The sequence below is a fragment of the Melospiza georgiana genome, chromosome 1 (assembly GCF_028018845.1).
Source record: "Melospiza georgiana isolate bMelGeo1 chromosome 1, bMelGeo1.pri, whole genome shotgun sequence".
NCBI classification, from domain to species: Eukaryota; Metazoa; Chordata; class Aves; order Passeriformes; family Passerellidae; genus Melospiza; species Melospiza georgiana.
Genome location: NC_080430.1, coordinates 40,368,543 through 40,395,100, shown reverse-complemented (window position 1 = coordinate 40,395,100; position 26,558 = coordinate 40,368,543). Strand labels below are relative to the sequence as shown.

The 26,558-nt window shown below is 47.2% G+C and overlaps 1 protein-coding gene across 1 annotated transcript; it reads left to right on the top strand.

Moving 5' to 3' along the window:
• The first annotated feature begins 540 nt into the window (after positions 1–540).
• EOMES (eomesodermin) lies at positions 541–4,227 on the top strand. The gene is made up of 6 exons (XM_058034871.1): positions 541–1,304; positions 1,671–1,825; positions 2,092–2,213; positions 2,637–2,795; positions 2,886–2,947; positions 3,492–4,227. Exons 1-6 carry the CDS (start codon positions 541–543, stop codon positions 4,225–4,227), a joined length of 1,998 nt encoding a protein of 665 aa, XP_057890854.1.
• The last annotated feature ends 22,331 nt before the right edge of the window (positions 4,228–26,558 follow it).

Sequence of the window (26,558 nt, the reverse complement as noted above, 5' to 3'; positions counted from 1 at the left end):
CCACCCAAACCTTTCCATTTCGTCCCCACCTCTCGTTCAGCGCGGCGGATTCTTCCTTACGCGCCCGAGCGGTAGGACGGTGCCACCTCAGCAAAAGGTCTTTTTTTGTTTGTTTGTTGTTTTTTTTTTTAATTATTTTGGAAGAGGGGGAGCCGGGCCCTCCACCGCAGCCGCCGTGGGGTGATGCGGAGCTTCCCTCAGTCCGAGCGACGTGGGCGCAGGGAGCGGGCAAGAGCCCCCCGGGTAGCCGGCTGCGGGAAGGGGGAGGGGGCATGGAAGGGGACGGGGCGCTCACCAAAGTCACAGGTGACTTGTTCCAATTAGTAGCTGTCTAATTAAATTAGTGTCACGCGGCCCAGCCAATGGGCCGGCGGGGGTGGAGGGCGACGCGAGGCAGCCCGGCGCAAGCCCCTCCCCGGCAGCCCGAGCAGTGCCGTATAAATTGCCTCGGCCGAGCCGTGCCGGAGCGTAGCACGGCGCGGCCACAGGTCGGGGTCGGCACGGGATAGAGTGGGAGCTCGAACGCACCGCCCATCGAGGATGCAGCTGGGTGAGCCGCTGCTGACGGCGGCGGGGGCACTGCCGGGCGCCCCCTTCTACCCGCTGGAGGGCGGCGGACGCACCGGAGCCGCTGGAGCTGCTGGAGCTGGAGGTGGGACAGGCGCTGGTGGAGGCTCCCGCGGGCCGCCCGGTTCGGGATCGCCACCTCGCCTCGACCTGGACAAGATGCCCAAGAAGTTTGGAGCGGCCCCCGCCATCCTGAGCGAGACGGAGGCCGTCGAGCCGCCCTTCGCCGCTCCCAAGCCGGACGGTCGCAAGGCCACCCCATGCGGGGACGAGGAGCTGCCCCCGGCCGCCGCCGCCCGCTACTCCATGGACAGCCTGAGCCCCGAGCGCTACTACCTGCAGTCCCCCGGGCCGCCCGCCGCCGACCTCGGGGGGCCCTGCTCCCTGTTCCCGTACCCGCCCGCGGCGCAGCACGGCGCCGTCTACCAGCAGCCCGGCGGGCCGCGCTACCCCTACGGCTCCGTGCTGTCCCCGGGCGGCTTCGCGGGCGCCGTGTGCCCGCCCGGCGGCCGGACGCAGTTCGGAGGCGGCGGCGGGTACCAGTACGGGCAGGCGACGGGCGGCGGACCTCTCTACGGCCCTTACCCGCCGGCGTCGGGCTCCTGCGGCGGGCTCGGGGCTCTGGGGGTGCCAGCCGCCGGCCCGGGCATGCGAGCGCAGGTCTTCCTCTGCAACCGGCCCCTCTGGCTCAAGTTCCACCGGCATCAGACGGAGATGATCATCACCAAGCAGGGCCGGTAAGTGGGCGCGGGGGATGGTGGAAACGGAGGGAAGTGGTGTGGTGGTCGGGAATGGGGGAGGGAGGTGGCACCCCCGGGCACACTTCGCGTCGGGCGGCTCTTGCCCGCTCCCCCGGGTGGGAGGTGCATGCTCTGTCCGTCGGTGGTGCCCCGGGATGTGTTCCCGGAGAAACTATTCCCCAGTTTCCCCACACACGGCGGCCCGGAGATAAGGTGGGGGTCGGCTGGGGCTCGCCGCTTCCTTACTCTCTTTGGTGCTGGGACGGACGGGGCACTCCACGGCCGCCTACGGCATCCGCCGGAGCCCGCGCCCCCTCCCCCCGCCCGCCTCACCATGCCTTGTGGTTTTCCTCCTTTCCCCAGGAGAATGTTTCCCTTCCTGAGCTTCAACATCACCGGTCTCAACCCCACGGCCCACTACAACGTCTTCGTGGAGGTGGTGTTGGCGGACCCCAACCACTGGCGTTTCCAGGGGGGCAAGTGGGTGACCTGCGGCAAAGCCGACAACAACATGCAAGGTAGATGCAAGTTGCGGAGGTCTCCTCGCCCCCTTGCCCCGCGGGTCGGTTTCTCGGGAAGGGTTCCCAGTTTGCCTCCCCCCCACACCCGGCATCCTGCTGAGGGTCGAGCTCCTCGCTTAAGATCGTCTTGCGGCTCTTTCCGCGCCGCGCAGCGCTGCTGGTGTGCGGGGCTGTGTGGGGGCGGCCATCGGGGCCGAGGGGCTGCGCGGGCGGGGAACAAAGCCCCGCGCCCGGGCCGCCTCTCACCGCCTTGTCCTCCCCAGGCAACAAGGTCTACGTGCACCCCGAGTCGCCCAACACCGGGGCGCACTGGATGAGGCAGGAGATTTCCTTCGGAAAGCTGAAGCTAACGAACAATAAAGGTGCTAACAACAACAACGCACAGGTGAGGAGGGAGAGGGAGGCCTGGGGGGCTCTTGGTGGCTCAGCGGGGTTTTGGGGCTTTTACAACATTTCATCGAGCCGCTACATCACTGTGCTTGTGACTCGTTCCCTTCTTGAACTGGGTCATAGAGCTTGTTTTCTTTGTTTTGCCGTATGAATAGTTCGATTATGATGTGCGAATCACTTTTGTTTTAGTTATTATATTGATCCCCTGGAGTTGGTCAAAAAGTGGGAGGATAGCTGATAGCTCTCAGTAAAGCAGGGCTGCAAGCTGTGACTCAGCTCCTGATAACAGTTAAAATTGCTCCGTTTCTAAACCAAGAGATTACAATTTACAGGGAAAAAATGTCATGCTGCAAAATAAGTCTTTTAATGTTAGATGCTGTTTGTCTAACGATGTTGTCTGTTTCATGGTTTCTTTTAGATGATAGTACTTCAGTCCCTACACAAGTACCAGCCCCGACTTCACATTGTGGAAGTGACCGAAGATGGTGTCGAAGATCTGAATGATTCCTCAAAGACTCAAACGTTTATTTTTCCTGAAACGCAGTTCATAGCAGTTACAGCATATCAAAACACTGATGTAAGTATCGATGTATAAAATTGCAATTAAGAACAAAATTGACTTGTGGGTTTAGCATCTCATGTTAATATATTCTGCTTTCACTTTTAGATTACACAGCTCAAAATTGACCATAATCCTTTTGCAAAAGGCTTCAGAGACAACTATGACTCGTAAGTATACCTCTATTCTCTTTTGCAGATGTGTCAGTCTAGGAGGCATGATTCTGACCTGAAATGTCTGTGGAAGGGTTTTTCTTTAGACTTTAATTCAGTTATTCAGTGCCAGCACTGCTTCTACTGGTGATTTTGCTTATGTTAAAATGTCTGAATAGTGTATTGTCTAGATGATCTGTCTTTCTGCTGGCTTCTGAAATTTGGTAGGAAACTTGTGTTGGCAGAACCCAGCTGGCCTGCAGTTTTTACTGGCAGCAGTATGTTGGGTGTCTCCACAGAACAGACAGGGTCTTTAAATTGTCAGCAGAATTCTTGCAATAATTTTCTACCTTCACTTGCGCTATTGCTTGTAGCAGTAGCAGAAAATTTACAGTGGCCTAGGAAAAGCACCTGCTAAATCAGATTATCACCATCCAATTAAATGTAGTTATGATTCTAATTAAGAAATACCTAGTTTATTTGTGCTTGTGTTTTTGTGTTGTGTTACTGTCATAGTGGAATTGTAAAGAAAAACACTCAGTGTTCCTCTTTTATGTTGTAGCATGTACACAGCTTCCGAAAATGACAGATTAACTCCATCTCCCACGGATTCTCCTAGATCCCACCAGATCGTCCCTGGTGCCCGATACAGCGTGCAGCCATTCTTCCAGGAACAGTTTGTCAACAACCTGCCCCCAGCCAGGTTTTACAACGGTGAGAGGACTGTCCCTCAGAGCAATGGCCTGCTGTCCCCACAGCAGAACGAGGAGGTGGCCAGCTCTCCCCAGCGCTGGTTCGTGACGCCCGTGCAGCAGCCCAGTGCCAACAAACTGGACATGAGCTCCTACGAGACAGAGTATTCCCACAGCACCTTGCTCCCCTATGGCATCAAATCCCTCCCGCTGCAGACGTCCCACGCTCTGGGATACTACCCCGACCCGGCGTTCCCGTCCATGGCAGGCTGGGGGAGCAGGGGCTCTTACCAGCGGAAAATGACGACAGGACTAACTTGGCCCTCCAGAACGAGTCCGCCGGGATTCACTGAAGACCAGCTTTCCAAGGACAAGGTGAAAGAAGAAATTGGCTCGTCATGGATAGAGACTCCACCCTCTATAAAGTCTCTAGATTCAAATGATTCTGGGGTGTACACAGGCGCTTGTAAGAGAAGGCGGCTTTCCCCTAGCACTTCCAGCAACGAAAATTCCCCAACAATGAAATGTGAGGACATTAATGCAGAGGACTATAGCAAAGACACTTCAAAAGGCATGGGCTACTACGCCTTCTATGCTAGTTCTTAGAGCATCTTTTTTATTCCAATTGGCTGTTTTGGTTTTTTGGTGTTTATTTTTTTTTCAGGGTGGCCTTGGGTTTTTTTTGCATTACAATTGCCAAAAAGACTCTTGCCTTCCACCTTGAGTTGTTGTGTGCAATTCTAAAGAAGGTGCCAAAGCTTTTTGACTGTTGCAGGTAACAAAGAAGGGAAAGAGCAAACCATAGGAGATCTCTTCCCCTTCTTTTAGAAGGAACCATATGCAGAAGCTGTAAGGAGTATGTATACTCTAGTGTCTAAATATGTGGCATATTTATTGGAGACACTAAAGTATACAGTTTGAGTTTGCTCAGAAGCTTGATTAAATCTATGCACTCCTGAGCAAGGAAAGAGGGGGTGGGATCCCAAATTTCATTTCCTTCCCTGCTTAATAAAAGGGAACTGGGTTGCAGGGAAATGCACAAATGCTATGTTCTGCTTTAGACCGAGCTGTTTTTCAACCCATCCACAACACAGTTGGATGAGTTGGATATTGCTCAGCTACAGCTTTTTCTTTTGGCAGAAATGCCAAAATAAGGCCTGCTTGCCAGGCAGGATTTTGACTTGAAGGTTTTGTTGCCAACGGGATTACAATGTCAAATCTGACTTTACTTAGCTTAGAACTTGCATTAAAAAACCCTGCCTCCATCCCAAAAGCCTAACCTTCATTAAGGTGGCCAAAAACCAAGTGTACATTTGGTGTTTTGTCTAGGTACACTGTAGAATATTGTGGAATAATGTATAAATAGTTGACCTATAGCTGTTCAGTTGGAAGGACATCCGGTGGTGTATTGAAGTTCAAAAGGCATTTTTTGATTAATCCAACTTAGCTTATGACACATTGCAAAAGGAGATTTCTATTTATGTGTATGTCAAGTGACTTTTACAGCTGCCCTGTATGAAACTGGAAGTGATGTAACTTTACCCATTCTTGCCTATACTTTCAGCCATTTTAAACTGCCCCAGAGCAACTGGCCCACAAAGTTTTTCCCCTTCCAATAAAGTTGTTTCTGTTTTTTCTATGTAGATAGTAATAATTTTTAATAAATGTGGTGGTGCCAGGCATAACACGATATGGCTCTGCCTCATCTTTGCCTCTGCTGGGTGTCCTGAAAGGGGAGGATGGAGCGCGATCCTAGGGGATGGGCCTTTATATCTAACAATCCCTTGCGGTACTGACGCTTTATCTGTTGTACTCGCTGTGTGGGGTTTTTTTTTTTTTTCCTTTAATTTTTTTTTAAGTCTCTTTGCTTTGCATTTTCGTGTGCATCTTCTGCACAAGCTGGGAGCCCCCGGCTCGCTCCAAAATACGACGGCCTCCTGTCCCCTTCCACCCCCTCTTCGGACAGCGAATTGTGAACGCAGCCCGCCTCCTCCCGCCGCCCCCTTCTCACCCCCTCTGCTTCCCGGAACAAGGCACGAAATTCCCCTGCCCGCTTATCTGAGGGCGAAGCTGCTGGCAGAGCGATTGAATCCCGGCTCCCGCGGCAGCGGGACCTTTCCTGAGGATATGCAGGCAGTAATGGGATTAAGCTGTTAACGATTCCCGGCTGCAAACCAAATAAACGCGGGGCTCAGGCCGGGGCTGTCCCCGGTGGAGGTGACGCTGTCGGGGGGTATCGGCAGGGGCTCCCCGTCCTCCGGAGCGGGACACGGCGGGTGTCCGGGGAGATTTCGATCAGCGCCTCGCCGCTCCCGCTCTGCGCGGTGCCAAGCTGTCCTGTCAGCTCTTCCTCTGCCCCGTCTGGAACGGGATGGGGGCAATTTTTAAGATACTAAAGACCGAGCATGTTATTCCTTTATTTATTTATTTATTTATTTATTTTTTATTTTCCCAGTGGGGCCATCCCCTCTCGGAAAAGCCCCGGGAAGGGCTGTCCCTGTCCCCGGCGGGGGTGCGGCGGCAGGCGGCCGTCCCCACCCGCCCTGCAAGCGCCCATTACACAGCACGATTCCGCCGCGCTCTCTTAATAAAAGCTGTATGTTTTTGCACCGCGCGGTGAAAAAATAACTTAATACTTGTGAAAAGTCCTCACACTGTTTAATAGAAACGTAAGTGCCTGGCTGGCCCCAATTAACACCTTGTGATTATAATGCATTCCTAAAATGGGGTGTCAGACGCCAAATTGTGAATAAAGGTATCTAATTAATCTTCATAGGATGACACCGATAAACAACGCCAGGTTTAAATAAAGATCAAGGAACTGAATGCTTTTTATTTGTTTACATTAACAAAAGATAAAGTTAACTACCCTTGCACTTTGCTTCGTAATGTGATTTACTGCCACAAACAACGGGCTGCGGGCGGGGAGCTCCGCCTCGCCTCGCCCCGCCGGGCTTTTTCTGGCGGCTTTGGCGGGAGGGGGACACCCCGAGGGTGAGCGCCCCTTCCTCCGCAGCCCCACGGCCCCGGGCGTGTGCCGGGAAACGCGGCACCCCCTCGGCCTGGCAGCCAGCGGGGAACGGCCCCGGCCCCGCCACTTCCGACGCTCTCGCACGAAAAAAAACCACTGCGTGCGAGTTTGAGACGCGAGCTGGACGGGCACGGCGGGTCCAGAGCGAAATAAAGAAATAAATAATGGTTGTTTACACCACTGTGCGGCGGGAGGTGGAGGGCGAGCCCTGCCCGATGGAGAGGGGAAGCTCCGTTCTAGGTCAGGGAGAACGCGAACCTCGGCGGGGCAAAGGCTCTGCCCGACTCGGGGCTCGGCTCTTCCGTCCCCGGCCCCGAGAAGGGGCTGCGCACCCTGGGGCCATTCCCCCGAGTTAGCAATTCTCTGGGATATTCCCTCCCGGAACCGCGGGAGCGGGTCGGTGCTCTGGGTGCGCAGCCCTGATTTTTAAATAGCATAAACGCCCCACGGGGCAACAGAGGCAGCGGAGACGGGTTCGTCCCATGGATTGAGGCCATTCCTCGGCGAAGACTCTGGTTTTTGGTGTTGCTTTCGTTAAAGCAGACCTGGCACGTCGAGAACAGCCCTCTGGTAATTTTTTTTCCAACGAAACTTCATCCCTCGCTGCTCGCCCCAAACCCTACGGCCGCGGCTTCGCACCCGGGCCGGAAAACGAAACGACCCCGCAGCTCTTTGCTCCGACGGCAGCGCCCCGACCCTCCCTGGAGAAAGGGCTCCTTCTCCTCCGGGCCGCCGCCACCGCGCTCCGGGGAGGAGGGGACAGATATTTTTCGGTATGTTTTCTCTTCGAGCAATGGGATGGGGTTTTACTTTCGGTCTGAATTTCCGCTCCCACCTTCCTCAACGCCGCCGCCTCGTTAACACCTGCTCGCGTGTTCCCAGCTCCTCCTCCCTGAGGGGAGCGCGGCCTTCATGGAGGGGCGCTTTCCCCGGAAAGGTGAATTTTTACAGCCCCCGCCCAGGGCTGCCTCTGAGGCGGTGGAACAGGGCCCCGATGGCTCCTGCGGTACCGTTGCCTTTCAGAAATTCCCCTTCCCGACGGGAATATCGGCCAGCCGAGCCGGGGGTGTCCGCTGCGGGGTCCCGGCTCCGGGTCGAAAGTCGAGGCGGGAAGGAATGAGGTGAGAAAGACGGGGGCTGCTGGCACTTTCCTCATTCCCGTCCACCCAATGAAATTGTGACAATATTATTATTATTATTATTATTATTATTATTATTGTTGTTGTTGTTGTTGTTATTAATATTATCATTCATTCATTCATTCAAGGCCAATTCCCCAGCCCCCTGAGCTCTGTAGCCCACTCATCCTTTTCCCCAGATCTTCATAGCCGTGATCATAATGATGCGGGTATGGCTAATGTAAATATTAATCTAATCCTTATTGGAAGGATTTTAGTGCTTTCTGGGTATCACAGACATGTAATCCAGGGGAGAATGACATTAGCCTGAAAGTGTGGAGTGCAAAATATGATTTGAATAAAAAGATAGGGTGGTATCTAATATTTCCTTTAGGGAGTACTATACTCTGAGCTGTCAGAACCGATTGTGTAGCTGGAGGAGACTGAGGGATATGATCCTAATCATATTGATGAAACATTCATCTGAGAGACCGAGTGCAACCAGAAGGGACTCACTAGGAATACAATTAAATCCTAATCTGTGGAGGAGGAATCCTCTGCAGGCTTTCCTCTAACCTGCCACCCTCTCCCCCTTCTTCATTTCAGAGCCAGATAGAATGCAGGAGAGGAAGGGGAAATACAGGAGAGATGATGGAATGCTGTGTGGACTGCATAAACACAGGGAGTGCTGGGCGGAAAGGGGGTAAATCTGCAGTTCTGATCCTGGTGAGTAAAAATAAAGGCCTAAATTTAGTCGCAGGGGAAAATACCTGCCTGCAGAGGGCTTCCACCTGTGAGTGATGTTAATCAGGCGCAGGAAGTCTCTGTTTCTGGAGGGAGAGTGCTTCTCCTGCCCAGGCTTTCAATGTTAGCTCAGTTCCAGACTGCAGAGCAAAATTGATTTTTCTGTCTGCTGTGTGCAGTTCAGTTTCCATCTGCAGCAGGGAACTGTTTTCTTGCTGATGTTTATTAGCAGAGGGGTTGATTTCCAACCTGTTTTGACCAGTGCCCCTCAAAAGGTGGTCTGAGAAGATGGATGGGACAGGGCTTCAGATGATGTGGTTCCTGTAACAGCACTAAGCCCTGGCTGGCTGCTCTTCATCCCTCTTGCTTTTTTGGGTAAGCATTGAGCACGTGGGTTTTCCTAGCACGTGCCACTTCTTGGTTCACACCACTAAAATGAATTAAAGTAATGGATATCTAAATTCATATAATGATGATGATTGCAGCTTGAAAAGGAGCCTGTATTCTTCATCTACTCACTGTCAGACTTCTTTGAGACCCAAATCTGATCAGGTGTTTTTAGAACTTTTTCCAAAGTCACTTGTCTTTTATCATCAAGCTCAGGCAAAAAGCAAAGTGATTTCCTTCTTCCTGGAGTGTTCCACAGAGAAAGAAAGACCCCCCCAGAAAAAATATCAGTTCTCTTTCTCATCAGTGGGGTGTGATGTCTGTGAATAAGGAAGGGATGTGTGGAGTGGGACCTGCATTAACAAATCTGTATTAGGAGCTCCATGTGTGTCCATGTTCTCCTCTGTTGCAGCATGAGCTCTGCAGTTTTACTGGTTTATAGAAGGACTCTGGTGGATGAAGTAGGCACTGCTAAAGTGTGTACCCCATGAAGTAGTGTCATTTTAGCAGGTTTGAAAAGGAAACTTTGAGTTAAGGTTCCTCTGCACTGTGGTTTTACATGGCAGTACACAGTAGGAGAGCACAGGGCTCTGCTCTGTAGTGATCCCTGGATTTCTTGGAGCAGGGTGAGGTTTCTGTGGTGTGGGTAGGGCACTGATCATTAAACTTCATGGAGTAGTTATAATTCCATTTGTCGACAAAGTAATGTAGTTTTTGCAAATTGCTTGGCATAGTTTCAAACTTCCTTTGAGGAAGAAAACAACCTTTATTAGGAAACAAAATGGTTTGGTAATATATTAGAGCATGCTTGTTTTTAGTGATAAGCTCTCAATAACAGAAATTTCATTGCTTTTTTCTCCTCACTTCTCATTCCAAACACTATAAGATGATATTCCTGCCCTGATGAAGGTATGAGTTGAGCAAGCAGACCTGTTCAAGTGACACTGCAGAGAGCATGTCAGTGCAAAGATCTCTTTTCAGGAGCTATTCACAAGAGCATGTGAATTTTATCCTATCTCTTGCTCCAGATAGGACAGACAAAGCCTCACCTGTGTAGCCTGGTGTCCTCTGATACCTTGATTAGCTCATTTTCCATTAACTTTGTGTTGTATATTGCAAGATTATGGTTAACCCAACTCTTCTGTTAGTTCTTTCAGTGAAGGCAGGATTCAGCTCTGCTGCCTTTGTCTTTCAGCTCCTTTGCAGCATAATTTGAAAGGAACTATCAGGTAAATTTCTTGTTTTGAGGGGAAATATCTTTGATCCAGAAAAAAAGATTTTGGCAAAATTTGAGTGGTCTTACTTTTACTCAGAGGAAAAATTTTATTTTTAAAGTTTGTGCTAGTAACGATCCTGAACAGCAGGTAAATCTGCATTGTACATCTCTCTTTCAAATATGCAACATATTTCTCTACTTCATCTGCTTAAATTATGTGTGCATAAGAATGCTTTGGAAATGTCTCCCTCAGCATAGGGGAGAGGACAACGAGGTTTTTTTCAGTCACATCAATTCTCTATTTCAGTTCACTGTGCAGCAGCAGAAATGCTCATGCTGGCACTGAGCAGAGAGAAGAAATGGAGCAGAATGTAAGAGTGAAAAACTTGTATATTCCTGCCAGGGGTGCTGGTGAGTGCTTCCAGCAGTTTAAGCAGCAGTATTTGTGATTGTTTATCTTTTCCCCTTCCATACCACCCCTCAGCACTCAATTGCAGCACATGACAGTGAATGTCTGGATGCTGACCTGGCCAGTTTAGGTACTGAATGAACTTCAAAAGCATTTAAACAGGCTGATATAAACACTCTTGTCTGGAAAGCGATGAGAGGAGTTTTGGATAGGATGGAGATGCCACAGTGGTACAATCACAGCATTTAGAGCTGTCTGTGGGCATATGGTGAAATGTAGGTTTAGAGCACCTCTCATACCCCAAAACAGTTGTCCATGGGCATGCACTTGTTCTACAATTTACTTTGTGGTTCCTTGACTCTGGTTGGGTCTTTCTAGCAATTTCCTTTCTCCAACCATGGGAAGAGAGAGCCTTTCCCATAGGTGTCAGCAAACAGGAGCTCCCTGTTTTTGCTGTACCACAAAAAGCTTCATCGTTGCACAGTATAATGGAACATGTGCAACTGTGGTTCTGGTCCCAAAAACTGTGATTAACATGTGGGTTAAGTTCTTCTTTCTGACATTCTCACTGACTGAGCAACCTTAGAGGAGGTGCCATCCATTCCCCTGGAAATGGGCTGAAGTTTTAGGAGTTTAGGAAGTTTTAGGGCAGTGTCTCCTGGAGCTGCAGGAAGGATGCTCTGTGGCAGGCTGCTTCTCATTTCACATTTGGCTTGGAACAAGGGCTCTGTTTGGCTCTAGTACACTACACAAGAAATTGACATGCAAAAAATAGTGCAATATGTCACCACAGAGATAAAAAAATAGATCCCACAGCTATTGATAGGATAGTTCTGAACTCCGGGGTGATGACTGACTTTGCTAGACTGGATTGTGGGTGTTTTTGGTAAGTGGTTAATGTGTCTCCCTCTGCTCTGAATTGTGTTTAGTCTCTGTAGAGAAGCATCAAAGCTAGAAAATGAGAAACAATGCCCTTCTAATGTTTTCTCAACCTAGCCTGGGATTAAAATTAAAAAATAATTCCAGGACTGGAAATTTAAAAAAAAACCCAAACCCACAGATCCATTTTCTTGTTGGTGGGATGTTCTCCAAGCCAGGAGTTACAGGGAGAGCAAAAGCAGCAGGGAGCAGACAAATTGTTCCTCCACCCTGTTCACATCCATCACGCTTGATCTTCGTCCTTCTCCACGCTGATATTTCAAATTGTTCTGCTGAGAGGTGCTAATGGCTGCCCATCGTCTTTGAAGATCACCGACATATAGAGTGAAAAACTCTCTATAGAAAAGTTTAAAGATGGACCATAACCACACCTAGAAAAAAATCCTGGTGGGCAGCAGGTAGATTAAGTCCCTTTTGTCTTTCAACGTTCTCTGTTATAACAGCCACAGAGGTTAATAGGCCAAAGCTCTCAAGTATGGCATTAAAACTAAAAGCTCTCTTATGCTGTCTTTACTGGAGAGAAAGAGTGAATCTGTGGGAGGGGGATTGGGCTCATTCATGGTTCCACTTACTGTGAGAAAGAGATATGAACCCATCTCTTTCCTTTTTGGGCTTGGCTTGCAGGTCCATTTCTTACCTTGCACCAGCTGTGGGGCTCATCCAGGTTTCTCTGAGAGTCGGTTCATTGTACAGATTTGGCAGAAAACACATCCAGGAGAAAAGGACAGCTGCATTCTGTTGGGTTCTAGAGTTGGGTCAGCTCAGCTAAGGCCCAGCCAGAGCAGAGGCAGTGCAAGGAGAGGGCAGGATCTGGTTTTGGTGTAGTCTCATGTTGATTCACTTTGTGATGCAAAATTGCAGCTTTATCATTCAGAAAGACAAAATTCTCTCCTTCAGCTCAAACGGTGTTTTCCCAGGCTGTTGGGATAAATGTTTCATGTCTTTCTGTTCCTTTTGAGTGTCCAGAAAGGCCAAAGTCCCTGGGAAAGTCACTCACTGTGCCATGGCTGTAGGAAATGTGGGGATCAGATAGGAAGAGATGTCGGGGAACACAGTAATGCACATATTGCTGGAGTGTGTGACTTTTCTTTGTGCAGGCAGGTGACCCTGCAATATCACCCAAATTTAACTGTAATTAATTACATCCTTTTTGGGATAGGTTTCCTGGGACTAATTTGTGAACAGGGAGATATGCACTGAATTCACAACTTCTGCATCAGGCTCTGGGAGTGGAAAATGTTTCCTTTATCTTTGGGAGGAAGCTACCATTGGAGAAAGCTAAAATCCAGTGTATGAGTAGTAGCAGGCTGTGCTAATTTGAAAAAACTAGAAGTTAATTATTATGGACTGGCTGATTAAGATGTGGTGCATGTGTGCTGCATAGGAAATGTCATGTTTGCTGTCATCTCACAGCACACTTGGAAATTCCAGCCACCAGCACCTGAGGAGAGAAAGAGTGCACAATTGTGTGGTGGGCATTGTCAGGCACAGCTAGTTTGAGTGGCTTACACAAATCTTTGTCTCATTTAAAAAAGCTGATGCGTGCATTCAGAAACAGGGGGGCTGTAATTCTTCAGTCTTAAAAAAAACCACCAAAAAGCAGTAAAGATCCTTGGTTCTTGATTTGGTCTTGCTGTTTATTCAGGAATGAAACACCGACTTCATTCTTGTGTTTGAACTCAGCAGTAAGGTGCTCTCTGTTCATCCCTTTGGCCTTCCACCATTCCTGTTTGACTTTCTACATTCAGGAATGGGCTTCTCATGCTTTGAGGTGGTTCCTGAAGACCAACCAGATCTCACAAGCTTCCTTCTCCTTCTCCTTCTCCTTCTCCTTCTCCTTCTCCTTCTCCTTCTCCTTCTCCTTCTCCTTCTCCTTCTCCTTCTCCTTCTCCTTCTCCTTCTCCTTCTCCTTCTCCTTCTCCTTCTCCTTCTCCTGCTCCTCCTCCTTCTCCTCCTTCTCCTCCTCCTCCTCCTCCTCCTCCTCCTCCTCCTCCTCCTCCTCCTCCTCCTCCTCCTCCTCCTCCTCCTCCTCCTCCTCCTCCTCCTCCTCCTCCTCCTCCTCCTCCTCCTCCTCCTCCTCCTCCTCCTCCTCCTCCTCCGTTCCTCAGCAGTCTTCCACGGGATCCTAACCAAGAACAACTCTGAACTAAGCTGAATTCTGCCCTGAAGTGTCATTTTGTAACTGTATTATTTGTCTTTCTGACTTCTCAGAGCTTTAATCCCAATCTTACAGCTGCCCTTTACATACCATTGTAAGAAGTCCAGAAGACTCATCAGTCACATGCACAAAGAAATGACCATCAGCTGGAAATTGTGCCTGCCCAGATGCATCACCCTGTCTGCAGATATCAGGGTTGTTCTCATCCTCAGTACTCATGGGGACCAGAGCTCTGGGGTACCAGCTCATGGGGCTTCCTTCAGCTTTCAAACAAAGGCTTCTCCCAGGAGGTCGGTAGCAGGCCCCTGGTACAAAGCCATCAGGTTGGACCTCACCCTCTGATCCTCACCCATGTCTGGACTCACTTGTCTCTTGTTCAAAGCAAAGCAGTGTGTCTTGCAGCCAGCCCTGTGCATGGACTCTGAGTAATCCATATTCCTCACCTTCCCCGTGTGTTTGTTCTCAGGAGCTTGGATTCATCCCTGGCAGCGATCCAGCTGTGTGAGCTGTCCCACTGTGATCCTATAACCCCTGTGAGGGGGGTAACCAAGCAATCTCCTTTTTCCATCTGTTTTCAGACTGCAGGTGCTTTCTGTAGGTTCCTCTGGGGTTTTTTGCCACAGTCCCTGGGATCTCAGATCCTCAGGGGTGAGTGCTGCTTTTTGGAGCTGCCCTTTTCTCACTCCTTCTGTCTCTCCCTGAGTGCCCACCCCTCTTTCAGCAGTGCCCTGTTCTTGTCTCTTTTCATCAAGTAAGTGGGAGTACTAAAAGCATTTTAGTTTCTCTCTGCCCTGGTTTGGTGGCAGTGCAGGAGCTGGATGCTCCAGCAGCCCTTGAGCTTGTTACTGCTCTGAGCCACGAGGGAAGCTTGTCTGCGGTGTGGAGCCTTAGCCCTGCATCCCCTTGAGTTCCTGCCGGGAGGTTTCATTTCTGGAGGCAGTGGTGGATGGAGTGAGGCCTCTCAGGGCCTGGCAGTGGCAGTAGGGTCCTGCATGGATGCTCTCTGCGTTGGTGTGCTGGTGTTAGGGTGTTCTGCTGACTGGTGTGGGGACCCAGTTCCATCTGCTCAGCAGCAGCCTGCACAAGGATGGAGCCTGGATCTAGAGCAGGCTGCAGGTTGGTGGGGTGGCTCAGTAGCAGAAAAAGGGAGGCCTGGCTCTGGTGGGTACCCAAGGAAAAGAGAAAACTTGGAGGCCTGGATCAGCGTTGAAGAGCGTGCCACTGTGGAGCATTGGGAGTGGAGAAGAGGGAGGTACAGAATGGAGATCTGAGGAAGGTCAGTTGCAAAGCCAGGGTGAAGATGTGCTAACTATCAAACAAATCCTGCTGGAGAAATGGAGCTGGAGCGTGCCCAAAAGAGGACAATAAAGCTGGTGAAGGGCCTGGAGCACAAGTGTTTTGAGGGGAGGTGGGGCTGTTTAGCCTCAAGAAAAGGAGGCTCAGGGGAAACTTATTGTTCTTTACAACTCTCCAAAAGGAGATTGTAGGCAGGTAGGAGGTCAGTCTTGTCCCACATAATGGGCAGTAGGACAAAGGGAAACTGCTTCAAGTTGCACCAGAGGAAGTTTAGATTGGATATTAGGAAAAATGTTTTTGCTGAGTGCTCAGGCATTGGAACAGGCTGCCCAGGATAGTGGTGGAATTGCTGTCCCTGGAGGTGGTCACCAAAAGCTTAGACATGGCACTTGGGGGTATTATTTAGTGATGGACATGACAGTGGTGCATGGTAAATGGCTTGGACTTCATGGTCTTAGAGGCTTTTTCCAGATGCCTTCCAGGATTCTGATGTACCTTTCAAGACTTAGCTGAAGAGTTTTTATCAAGAAAATTTATTTCATGGAAACATAGTGTTTTGTGTTACGTAATTCTCTCACCTTTTTAAATCTGATGTTAACTGCCCTACAACCAGAGTTAACATTTTATGGAATTGTGTTGATAAACACTGTATTTCAGTTTTAAAGAAGTGTTGGTAACTGCTAGGAAGTCATGCTTAACCCTCAGTCACAGAATTATCACTGTCACAGGTGTGTTTGATGCAGTATGAATTTTGGATGCTACTATTATTATTAATAAGCAAAATGCACCTTCAGTTTCTATTTTGCAGCTGTGTGAGAAGCTCATAGAGTGCCATAAATTATTACAGCCTCATCATCAGTTGTATAATGATATAGTACCAGGAAATTAGTATCAAGAAAATCTCTTCTTGGACTAATGTTTTAAATTGCTGAAGAGAGTCAAAATTCTAAAGAGAGGTGCCAATCTGTCAGGTAAATAAAAGTATTTATTGTATTACCTGTACTGAAAATACCACTGAAGTTTCTATGCAGTAGCCTGCTGCAGCAGTTGGTCCAAAATTCCATGCAATGTAATGAATAAGGCAAGAGTTCTGCTGTCTTTTAGATGGAAATATTCTGCTACCATGTTGGGATACAATAACCTTTCTTATGGAATTAGGCTGAATTTAAACAGAAGGTTTTCGCTCATAATTTTTTCCAACTGTCCAAAATGCTTCAGATCAAATAATTTTGAACGTTTTCTACCACTATAGATTTTTTGAGGCAGAGTCTTGCTTTATGGCCTCAGCCTACAACTGTAAAAGTATATTTAGCTAGCTGCCTCCTGACAGCACTCAGGGGCAAATAGTATCTTGGGTTCACTGCTGTTTATTAAAAGCAGCATTATATGAGAGCAAACTTCCACTGAAATGGATCAGTAGGAGCTGGCTCCTTGGCTCCTGTGTCTGCTTTCCATGTAATACTCTGACACTTTTGACCTCTTCCATTTCAAATGAGAAATTCCCTGTTTGTTTCTTGTACAGTCCTGGCAGTCTACTGCTTTTTTCTGTGGGTCACACAAAATCATTGAGCAGCTGAACTCTGATATTCATGTTTTTCTGAGTAAGTCAGGTATCTTCCCTGCCTGAGCTCCTGATGAAAAGTTGGACCTAAATCCCTAAGGAAGAGTGTGGATCTACAGAGGGTGTAGGCTGCTGGGCATTGAAAAAAAGAACTGACTGCAGCAAAAATCAAGTGGCCAGCACTTCCCAGGGACAAGCCCTTGAGCTGCAGCTTTTAAAAGCCAAATTGGAGCTTCTTGCTTATTTCCACAAAATGAAGTCCAGTTCTGCAGCACAGAGTCACATCAGGAAGAGGTGGGAAGGAGTTGCACATGGATTCTCTTTGCCAGTGCAGGGTTTTAGTCCCTATTACATCCCATTTGTGCATGTCTGCTCTGAAGCTGACTTCCTTTCAGCACCTGAGCTGGACCCATCAGCACACTTCAGACCCATCAGGAGCCCCTGCATCTGTGCATGGTGTTTCTCACTTCTGGAGGTGTTCTAATTTGGTTTAAGTTCTACTCTGTAATTCATTGTAGCAACCTCCAAATTGTGGAGCTGTTCCTAAATGGTAAGAATTACACCTCAGTTAAAAAGGACAGCCCTAGGAGGAAGCCTCCCCAGGGTGGAGGAAGGTTCCAGGTGTCAGCCTTGAGGGATATGCCTGACTTCCATAACCTTAATAGTGTCAGCTTCCATGCAGTAATTCATACAAGGCTTACAGACCTGTTTTCTGGGCTTGCAACTCTCCAGCATTTCTGATTGCAAATGTAACACTTGTCACAGCAAACAGGGTATGTTTCTGTGGTTATGGACCCTCTGGAATGCTCCTAAATATGCAGAAAGGTGTGTACATGCATAATGATCTAGCATGCAGTCTTTCACATGCAGCTTGGAAAAGGCAAAGGAGTGCGGTTAGGAGAAAGATAAAGTAGGATACAAGTAGGAAAACTTTTCCCAAAGAAGTGGCAATGTTTCTGAAATGGTTGGCTGGAATCAGAGACTTTCCAGAGGTAGGGTGCCCTCAGAGTAGCTAAGAGACAGGGTCACAAAGGCCTGGATAGGGCAGTCTGCACATTGATAGGTGGTGCTTACATGTCCCACTGAATGCTGTTTATTTGTGCATCACTGTTGAAGTTAATATGAGTAGAACATGCTGAATTTGGCCCTAGGTTAGTAACACAAAATTGTAGCTCTTTAAAATGGATCTGAACAGAGATGGTCCAGTGCTGCATTGGCTCTGAGAGTTGTTGGTTTGAGGGGATTTGGGATTTTTGTTCTGGCAGGTTTTCTGTAGGTGTGGGGGATGGTTGGTGGCAGAACAACATGATTATTTTTCCTACAAATCTAATAAGAGAAGAATTAGCCTAGAAAAGGAGGAAAAAAATCTATTCCTTTAGATATTATGTAAGGTGCTGCCTTATTCCTCTTAGAAACAGAGCTTTCACGTGTTATATTCCATAATAGGCCCCCAAAAAGATGCATATCTTTTGCCTGGGGTGAGCAGCTCCTGAGATTTCTGAAGTCAGGCTAGTACATTAACACCTTAGATTTAGGTAGCACAGGGCTACAAGCAAATGTCTTTGGATGACAGAAGCAAATCAGACACTGCTTTTGTATGTCACGAGGGATTATTCTGTTTTAGTGCTATGCCCTTTGGCTTTACAAATGCACCTGTAGTGCTCCGGTGGTTAGTGCAAAGGATCTTGGTAGAATTAATTTAGTCTAGTTGTTTTGTCTTTGTAAATAGCAAATGTTAGAACTGGCTGTACACCAGCAGCTTTTCAAACCTCACATGTGTTGTTTGCAGTGGTTCAGAGATAGGCAAGTCTTCTGTTCTATAATGCTAGCACTGAGTGCAGAAAAGTACTTTTCCATTCACAAAAGGTGATCTTTATGGAAGTAGGAGACATTTATGGCTGTGTCTGGGCACAAGAAAGATGGGAGATAAATCCTAGGAAATCTAGAGGTGGATCACCAGATGTGGGTTTAGGCTGTGCCTTTGCTGAGAATTTTAAGAATTTTTATTTGATTCCATGTCATGTTCTGTGTTATTTTTTTATTGGAATAAAGGACTCAGAGCTCATGATGTCTCTGTGTCACTGTCACCATACAGAAGTAACCATTCACTGACATTTTGGGAACAGAGATACTGGTCTATGAAATACTGTGCCAAAAAATGAGCACGTTGAATCTTCTGAAGATATGGAGGGACATAAATGTTTGTAGTGTCAAGAAAGTTTGTACCAATATCCCCTACTTCCCTTTTATTAGCTCCAGAGAGGATTTAAACTAAAAAAAAAATCTGCAATCCTATTTCAAAGACAGTTTTGTGGTTGAGGTTTTTGGTTGATTTTTATATGGCATAAGGATGGTATCACGTCCTGTTATTAGGTGAAGTCTGCAGAGCATTTGCTGTGCTTTCTGTTGTCCAGCTCTGCTTCACAGCAACAGCAGAAGACAAAAGTGTAAAAGCAAAGAAGAAAGAACAGGAAAGAGAGAGGCTGTGACTAGGTGGCTTTCTAATTACCTTGCTAATAAGTTCAGAATTTATTAGATGTCCTGAGACCTGGCAAATTTTAATTGATGTCAGCTGCTAAAGTCATAGACTTTTAGCTGCCTTTTTAATCTGAGTCTGCTAGGATAAAACAGCATAAAGAAGCCATAACTAAGGCTGGTGAGCTGTGGGATTTTTCAGTGATGTAGAGTTAGTAAAAGTGAGGCTGAGAAATAAAAGGAGATACAAGAAAGGTGTTAAGAGCAGGAAAATGCTTGGAAGTTTTGTGCTTTGAATGTTAGCATTTAGAGGAAGGTGAAGTGACCCAGGCTGAAGGCCTGATGGGTCATCTCTCAGGATCAGTGTGGCCAGGGGTTCCTGTGTGCCAAGGGGGGCACAGGAACACAGAGGTCATGGGGCATTAACCAAGAGTCTGCCTTGAGCAGCAGATTGTCCCTGGAGCAGCTGATACAGAGTAAGACACATTTGGGATTGATAGCTCTCCTGAGAGCTTCCAGGCACCAGCTTGAAGGATTTCCTGAGCTCTTTCTGGACTATCATGCTTAACACTTCCTTGATGTGGTTTAATCCTGATTCCCCATAGGAACCCCTTAAATTCTACACCCTTTCATTGCAAAAATTTGGTTGCAGATTTCCCCACTGGAAATCTCAACCCATGTTGCTGAGATTTGTTCTTTTCAAACCACTTCTGTTAATCATCAGTGCCAAATGAAAAGCACTCTAAAAGCCTAAGTGGGGTTTGCTTATGCTCTTACTCTTTGATTTACCAGGAATGGCCACTCTTTGATTTAGATATTATTTTAATCTTCTAATTTTTCCCATCCTGAACTTTTTTTTTTCTAAATAGCCTACATTTCCACCCAGTACTTGAGTCAAATCAGAGCATAAATACAATTCCATGTGACAGACTTATCTTACTTTGTTTTGAGAGCTGCAAACATTGGGTACTTTGAGGTGCTGAGACAGGACGTAAGTATTTCACCTTTTTGCTGTTTGGTATTCATTATAAATATAACTGAATATATTAAGTGGGGAGCCTAAACTTACCTAACTCTGACAGGTATATGTTGTGTTAGTGGCAGGCCGATATTTTGGGGTTTATTGTGCTTATTACTTGTATCTGAATTAGTGGAAACTCTGAACACTCTAATCCTGGGGACAGAACATTATTTATTTATTTACAAATGTGCAGACGCACTAATAAGTTTTTACTACCCTTCACCTGAATTTGCCATGAGCTCTTTCTCAGTTGTCCCTTGAATGAGTATCTAGGTTTCTGTTTGGCAATGTAATCTAAATATTCACATTATAACAAGCACAGAAGATTGTTCAGTAGCATAAACTGGGATTTCAAATTCTTTTTAAGTACGCTTCTGATATTTTCCCTGACTTCAAATCCCTGGGGATGCAGGTAAACCATAACTGTAAAATTTGATTCACAGTTGAGTATATATTTTAGCCCAGAGTGACACATTCTGCTGTGTGGGCAAGGTGTACAGTGCCACACGGTGCCAGGCTGGGTGAGGGGAGAGGGGGCTCCTCACTGCGAGCAGAGCGGTTCAGAGCCGGGCTGTGCCGTGGGGAGCCGTGCCCGATGCATGCCCGGTGCGTGTGCCCGATGCGTGTGCCCGATGCGTGTGCCTGATGTGTGCCCAGTGAGTGTGCCCGATGCGCGTGCCCGGTGCGCGTGCCCGATGTGTGCCCGATGCGCGTGCCCGATGTGTGCCCGATGCGTGTGCCCGATGCACGTGCCCGATGTGTGCCCGATGCGTGTGCCCGGTGCGTGTGCCCGATGTGTGTGCCCGGTGTGTGTGCCCGGTGCGCGTGCCCGATGCGCGTGCCCGATGTGTGCCCGGTGTGCGTGCCCGATGTGTGCCCGATGTGTGTGCCCGATGTGTGTGCCCGATGTGTGCCCGGTGCGTGTGCCCGGTGCGTGTGCCCGGTGCGTGTGCCCGGTGCGCGTGCCCGATGTGTGCCCGATGCGTGTGCCCGATGTATGCCCGATGTGTGCCCGGTGCGCGTGCCCGATGTGTGCCCGATGTGTGCCCGGTGCGCGTGCCCGGTGCGTGTGCCCGGTGCGTGTGCCCGGTGCGTGTGCCCGATGTGTGCCCGGTGCGTGTGCCCGATGTGTGAGCCTGCAGTGCCCTCTGGTGCGAGCGAGCGAGCGGGGCTGGAGCCGGGCCGATCCCAGAGCTCTCTGCACAACACCTGGATGCCGGGGAGGGAGGGAGGGAAACCCAGCACAAAATCCTCTTCTGGCCTTTGGCAGCTGTGTTTTGGCCAGCAGCTTATTTGGTTATGTGGTACAACGCAAACATAAGGACGGCCCTTGGGCTTTTACAGCTTAAAATGTGCTTTGTGTTCTGCTGGGATTTTGGAATCAGTTGGAAAATGAACATTTGCTGTTTCTGCTGAGGTGATGCCCGCAGCACCTGTTATGGAGAGGGGCTCCCAGGTGTGCTAGATGCTCTCTCCACGTTCATAGGCCGGGCCTTTGAAGTGCTTCATAGCAAAAAATAAGTGACCAAACCAGGTTTCCTCCTTTCTCTGCCTCAGAATTGTCAGCTGCACTTCATCTGCCTCTGAAATTAGGGAGATTGAATTAACATATTGTGATTGGAAAAGAAAACTTCAAGGGAAGAAAGGGCACAGTGATTAGAACTAAGTGAGCAGGACAGACCCAGGAGGGTTTTGACACATTATCATTTGAAAATGGCAAAGCAAAAATCTGCTGTGACCACAGTATTTCAAGATTACAAGGCAAGAAAAATACCTGCCTATGCAAATAAGTTCAACTCTGACACAGAAAATTTAGGGATGTGTCCCACTCATTTGATAAAATGCCTTTTGATCATTCTAAAAATATAGCTACCCTTTTGGAGGGTACATGGCAAAACTGTAAGGAGTGTAAGTGACAGCTAAGGGAGGAAATTGTCATTGTAGTACCAAGACCTGAATTGTGTAAGCAAGAATGCTAACATCAAGAAATGAAAAAGTCAAACCTAGTTCCTCAATAGAGGCCATTGGATTGCACAAATCCAGGGAAAAAAAAAAAAGCACTTGGAACAGGTTGAAACGCAAACAGACCTGAGTTGCATAGAAAGCAACAGAGAAATGGGAAAGAGGGAAGGATGTTATCCTGACTAGAAAACAGATACAGATCACCAGCGCATCTGTATGAAAATAACTGGGAGCAGAATTCAGTCACTAAAATGCTGCAATCCTGTCTCCCAGTCCTACTGGCACATCCCATTCTTCTCTCCAGTCTGCCCTCCCTGGGCACTGTGATTGCACCTGCAGGTACCACCAGCAGCCCTTAAGGTGGGTAATGTGAGATTGGGCTGGGAATGCCATGTCTTCTCACCCACTGAAGCACATAAAATTCTTGTAGGTTCGGAGTCTGTCACAGAAAGGAAGTGAGTATGCCATAAAGCCAGTTAATTCACTGCTTTACTTTGGTTTAATAATGATAGGCTTTGTTAATTACTCAAATGCAAGACATTAACTCAGTTAATAATTATCTCAAATGCCACAAAATTACCTTCAACCTGGGATCCTATTAATTAGATACCAGTGCTGCTCAGCAACATGAAAATGTAAGAATGTATTTGTTATGTTCCATACTTACTGGATTGTATTTTTCCACCTTAAGTACCCTGACTATATAGACACAAGATCCTGGCAAAGCCTCTGCCTGCTGAGGGTTATCCTGAACACCAGACTTATTTGTACAGTGCAAAGGTGCAAGGGGTGACTTGAGCTCTGATTCTCCTGGGATACTGCTTAGACTGAAACTACAGAGTGCATAACCAGGAGATTTAATTCTGCAATACCTACATACTTTCCTTTTTTTTTTTTTTTAATTTTTTTTTATTTTTTATTTTTTTTATATTTTTTTTGGCAGGTGAATAAGGTATTTTCACATATTTCCAGCTGCAGTCTTTTCTTCCAAGAATGTGGCTATAAGCTTACTTATCAGAGTTTTCTAGAAGTTTCAGCATGTCTGAGGTATTTGCCACTTGGCAGGCCAGCTTTAATATTGCTGAGAAATTTTCAGGTTTCAAATGTTCATATGCAGGATCATCAGTGCCTGCATGCACATAAGGATTTCTGGTTGAAATCAGAGCACAGTTAAGTGCAGCAGCGTTTGCCTTTCACAGAAACCAAGTGATCTGCCAGGCTGTCCATTTTGTGCTTCAGGATGGATGCTGGCTACAGCTGGAACAGGAAGGAGCACAGCAGAATCCCAGAGCTCCTGTCCTACACAGGAATAAAAAACTACACAGAATCTGTTGTTCCCAGACAGACAATGACTCCTTACTTTTCCTTCTCTGCCAGGGATGCCTGGACTAAGCTGTGTCCCTAAGCACTTTGCAGGTCTGTGTGAGCACAGCTCCTAGTCAGCTCCGGAGCAGCCCTGTCCTAGCACTGGACAACTTTGGACACCTGGACTTCTGCCAGGTGATGTTTCTAAAAGCATGGCTGGATAATGGCACAGCAGTAGGTACAGCTCAGAGAGGTGAGCTATCAACCCCCAGAAAGTTGCAGAATCTGAATACAGGTGCACTGTGAAACTGGGAAAGTGGTTAAAAGTGTGTTTGGTCACCTTAGATCCATGATGTTTCAAGCCCCACCTGCCCCATTGGAGTACCAAGATGAGGGATCACATCTACAGGCAAGTCATCTGTGGGGGCCTGAATATATGTATTGTTATGGAGAGAGTCCCTGTTAAGATCTATGTATTGTAAGATCTTTGTGGGTCCTAGTTACTCCAAACGAGCTACAGCTGCAAAGTCCTTAGTTGGGCAGCAGCTGTAGCTCGTGAAGGTAACTGGAATAAATAGGGGTGGGTCGAGAGCCCAGGAGGAGCCCTTGAGAAGACATATGAAGGACTGTGCTGCAGAGAAGAACAGCTTGGTACAGTATGGGACTTGAGAAATATGGAATACAACAAGAATACTACAACAGTCATCTTCAAGCAGGGATGAACAGTTTTGAGGTCTTGGGACATGTGCAGTGACAGTGGCTTTCAAGTAACCCTGAGTTTGTGCAGAAGCCCCTGTGCACAGTTATTTACTGGCATGAAGTCCACAAAAAATGTAAGTGGTCCTGAAGTTCATCTCTTGGCACAAGTGGCTTTTTGAGGTCTGGCCATTAATAGTTTCCTTTTAGCAGTGTGCCCAGGTTGGATAAGCTGCAATACCCAGGGGGATTTAAGAGCAAGGCACAAGTTAACTTTAAATCAAGAGTGAAAGAGACAGGGCTATGCTTTTGCAGTAAGTGAATGGCACCTACAAACCATGTATTTACAAATATTCTACTCCTGCAGCTTTGCAGGGAGGAAAGAGTGGTCACTCTCATTCATTTGGCCTGGCTGGCCCTTCATTTGCAAGGAGACTGAGTTTTAACAAGGTTATTCTGTTTAAATCAAAAGTGATGTGTTTGTACAGGCTGAAGGGACTTAAGAGTCTATTTGATATGCACTGATCTTTGTTTATGGGAATACAGAATATATGCTGGAGTTGTTGAAGCAGATTTTTGGGTTTTTTTAATGGCAAAAAATAATTGGTAATATACAGGACTGGGACAAGACAGCAATGACAGATGTGATTTTCAGAGTTTATAGAGTGACAGTATTAGAAGAAGGTTTAATATTCCGGAGGTGAAATTCAGATGTGCCTTTTAGTGGTGAGTTTCACGAGGAAAGGAAGGCATACATATTGTTATCATGTCAGTGCTTCCTCTTCACTGTACCAGCATTTGCTTTCCTTCATAGACCTAGGTGTATGCAGGATTAGTAATGTTCTCTTGGTAGATGAGGTGTTGTTCTGTAGCATTGAATAAAGGGGATTATTCAGGGTTCGAAAAATCAGTTCATTTTCACTCCAAGAACGATAACATGTAACGTGAAGAAGTGCTGTTTGCGTACAAAAAAATACAAAAAGCATCCATTTGGAAATATACTGGGATTCTCTTTTGTATTTCCCATTTTCTTGTACTTCCAGCAGAGGGCAGGTTTGTGCCGCAAAACCTGTTCGCTCACTCGAGAGAATCCAACGTGACATTCACCAGCCGAGTCCAATCCTTGTCAGGGAAAAAAACCAAAATCTTATTCGGTGGTAATTTCCCCTAAAAATTATGTCAGTTTTTTCTGTTTGGTTTGGTTTTGGGGGTTTTTATAAGAACAAAATGAAAAAAACCTAGATGGAATTCTACTAGTAAGTGTGCTGAAACTCTCATCCCCAAACGCATTCCTCTTGTTTTCTAAAACTGTTGTGAAATTGCCAGTGTTTCATTTCTCTCCGTGCAATTGTTCCCTGTTTCTATCACAGTAGGAATATTTAAGATGTTTTCAGCTTCGTGTGAAGAGAGCCATGCAATGCACTTACTGTTGCACAGACATGACACGGTGGTGTTCTGTTACAGTTGCACAGCATAAAATGCTGTTGTGCCAGCAAAACACAAATATAATTAAGGTCTGGAGGCTAAAAATTGTAGAAAAAAAAAATAAATTGTATAATCCTGGCATGCAAAACACTGAGGGAAAAAATCAGGTGGTTACATCACAAGCAACAAGCCCCAGCAGGGTGAACCACATGCCCATGTTTGTGTAATTCTTCTCAATGCCATTTTGGTTTCAAAGTGACATGTTGTGGCAGTGCCAGAACAGGGTGTTCTGAAACAACGGAGGTGAATGGTTTTCTAATTCGTGTGTCATCCCTAGGAATCTTGTTCTTTCTGCTGCAACTGCTTCACCTTGTGTTGCTTGTGTGTGAATCAACAGGATAGTTTGAACTCACCAGTGGATGCAACAGCTTCTGCTTCCTTCGTGTCTCATTGCTGTTTTTTTTTTTTTTTGTTTTCCGTGTGATTTTGAGCCTTGGATTTTACCTTTTTTTCCATTGGCACTTTGTATGCTGTGTCCCTAAATGACATTTTGATGAAAATGCACATACTTTGCAGGCATTTGTACCCATTAGCCAGTGTTGCTGTTCACTTTCCTATCTGCTATACAAATTCACATAAAATGTGCTTAAAACTGTCTTTTCTTTTTTGCTGTGCTTTTCATCCACTGTCCTAGATTTGTGTCATTTTGAAAAGTATGGACTGGCACAATATGTTGTCATCATAATCTAATGTTTTGACAATCACAGCACAAGTGTAGCCTGCTGCCAGCAAGCTGTGCACTGCTGAGTTAGAAGCTTGTTTTGTCAGTGTTCTCCAGGACAATGCCTTCTGCTCACCTTCAAGCTGGTTTTGTAGCTTCATGTTGTCTGCTCATTAGAGGGTGGCAGCATTTTCCTCTGCGTTTGGAAATTGGCTCTCACTCCCTCTGATATTAACATTATTATCTGGATAATTCAGCAGGAGCTAAAGAGAGAGTGAACTTCATCAAGTCAGAAAGCACAGCCCTCAGCTCACTGGTGAAATGTTAGTGAGGACTCTTAGCCTCCAGTGTGCCACTGCTGTGGCCAACATTGAACCCAGGTCTCCAGAGGTGGAAAACTGGCCCAAGGGACAGACACCTCCTCTAACTCCCATCACATCCCTAACAGTTACTAGGGCAGAATAATGTTCCAT

Bases quoted from the DNA above. Each gene is read 5' to 3' on its own strand.
- EOMES (XM_058034871.1), top strand. From the start codon at position 541: ATGCAGCTGGGTGAGCCGCTGCTGACGGCGGCGGGGGCACTGCCGGGC. The intron at 2,214-2,636 runs GTGAGGAGGGAG...GGTTTCTTTTAG, and splicing joins CTAACAACAACAACGCACAG to ATGATAGTACTTCAGTCCCT. The intron at 2,948-3,491 runs GTAAGTATACCT...TTTATGTTGTAG, and splicing joins TTCAGAGACAACTATGACTC to CATGTACACAGCTTCCGAAA.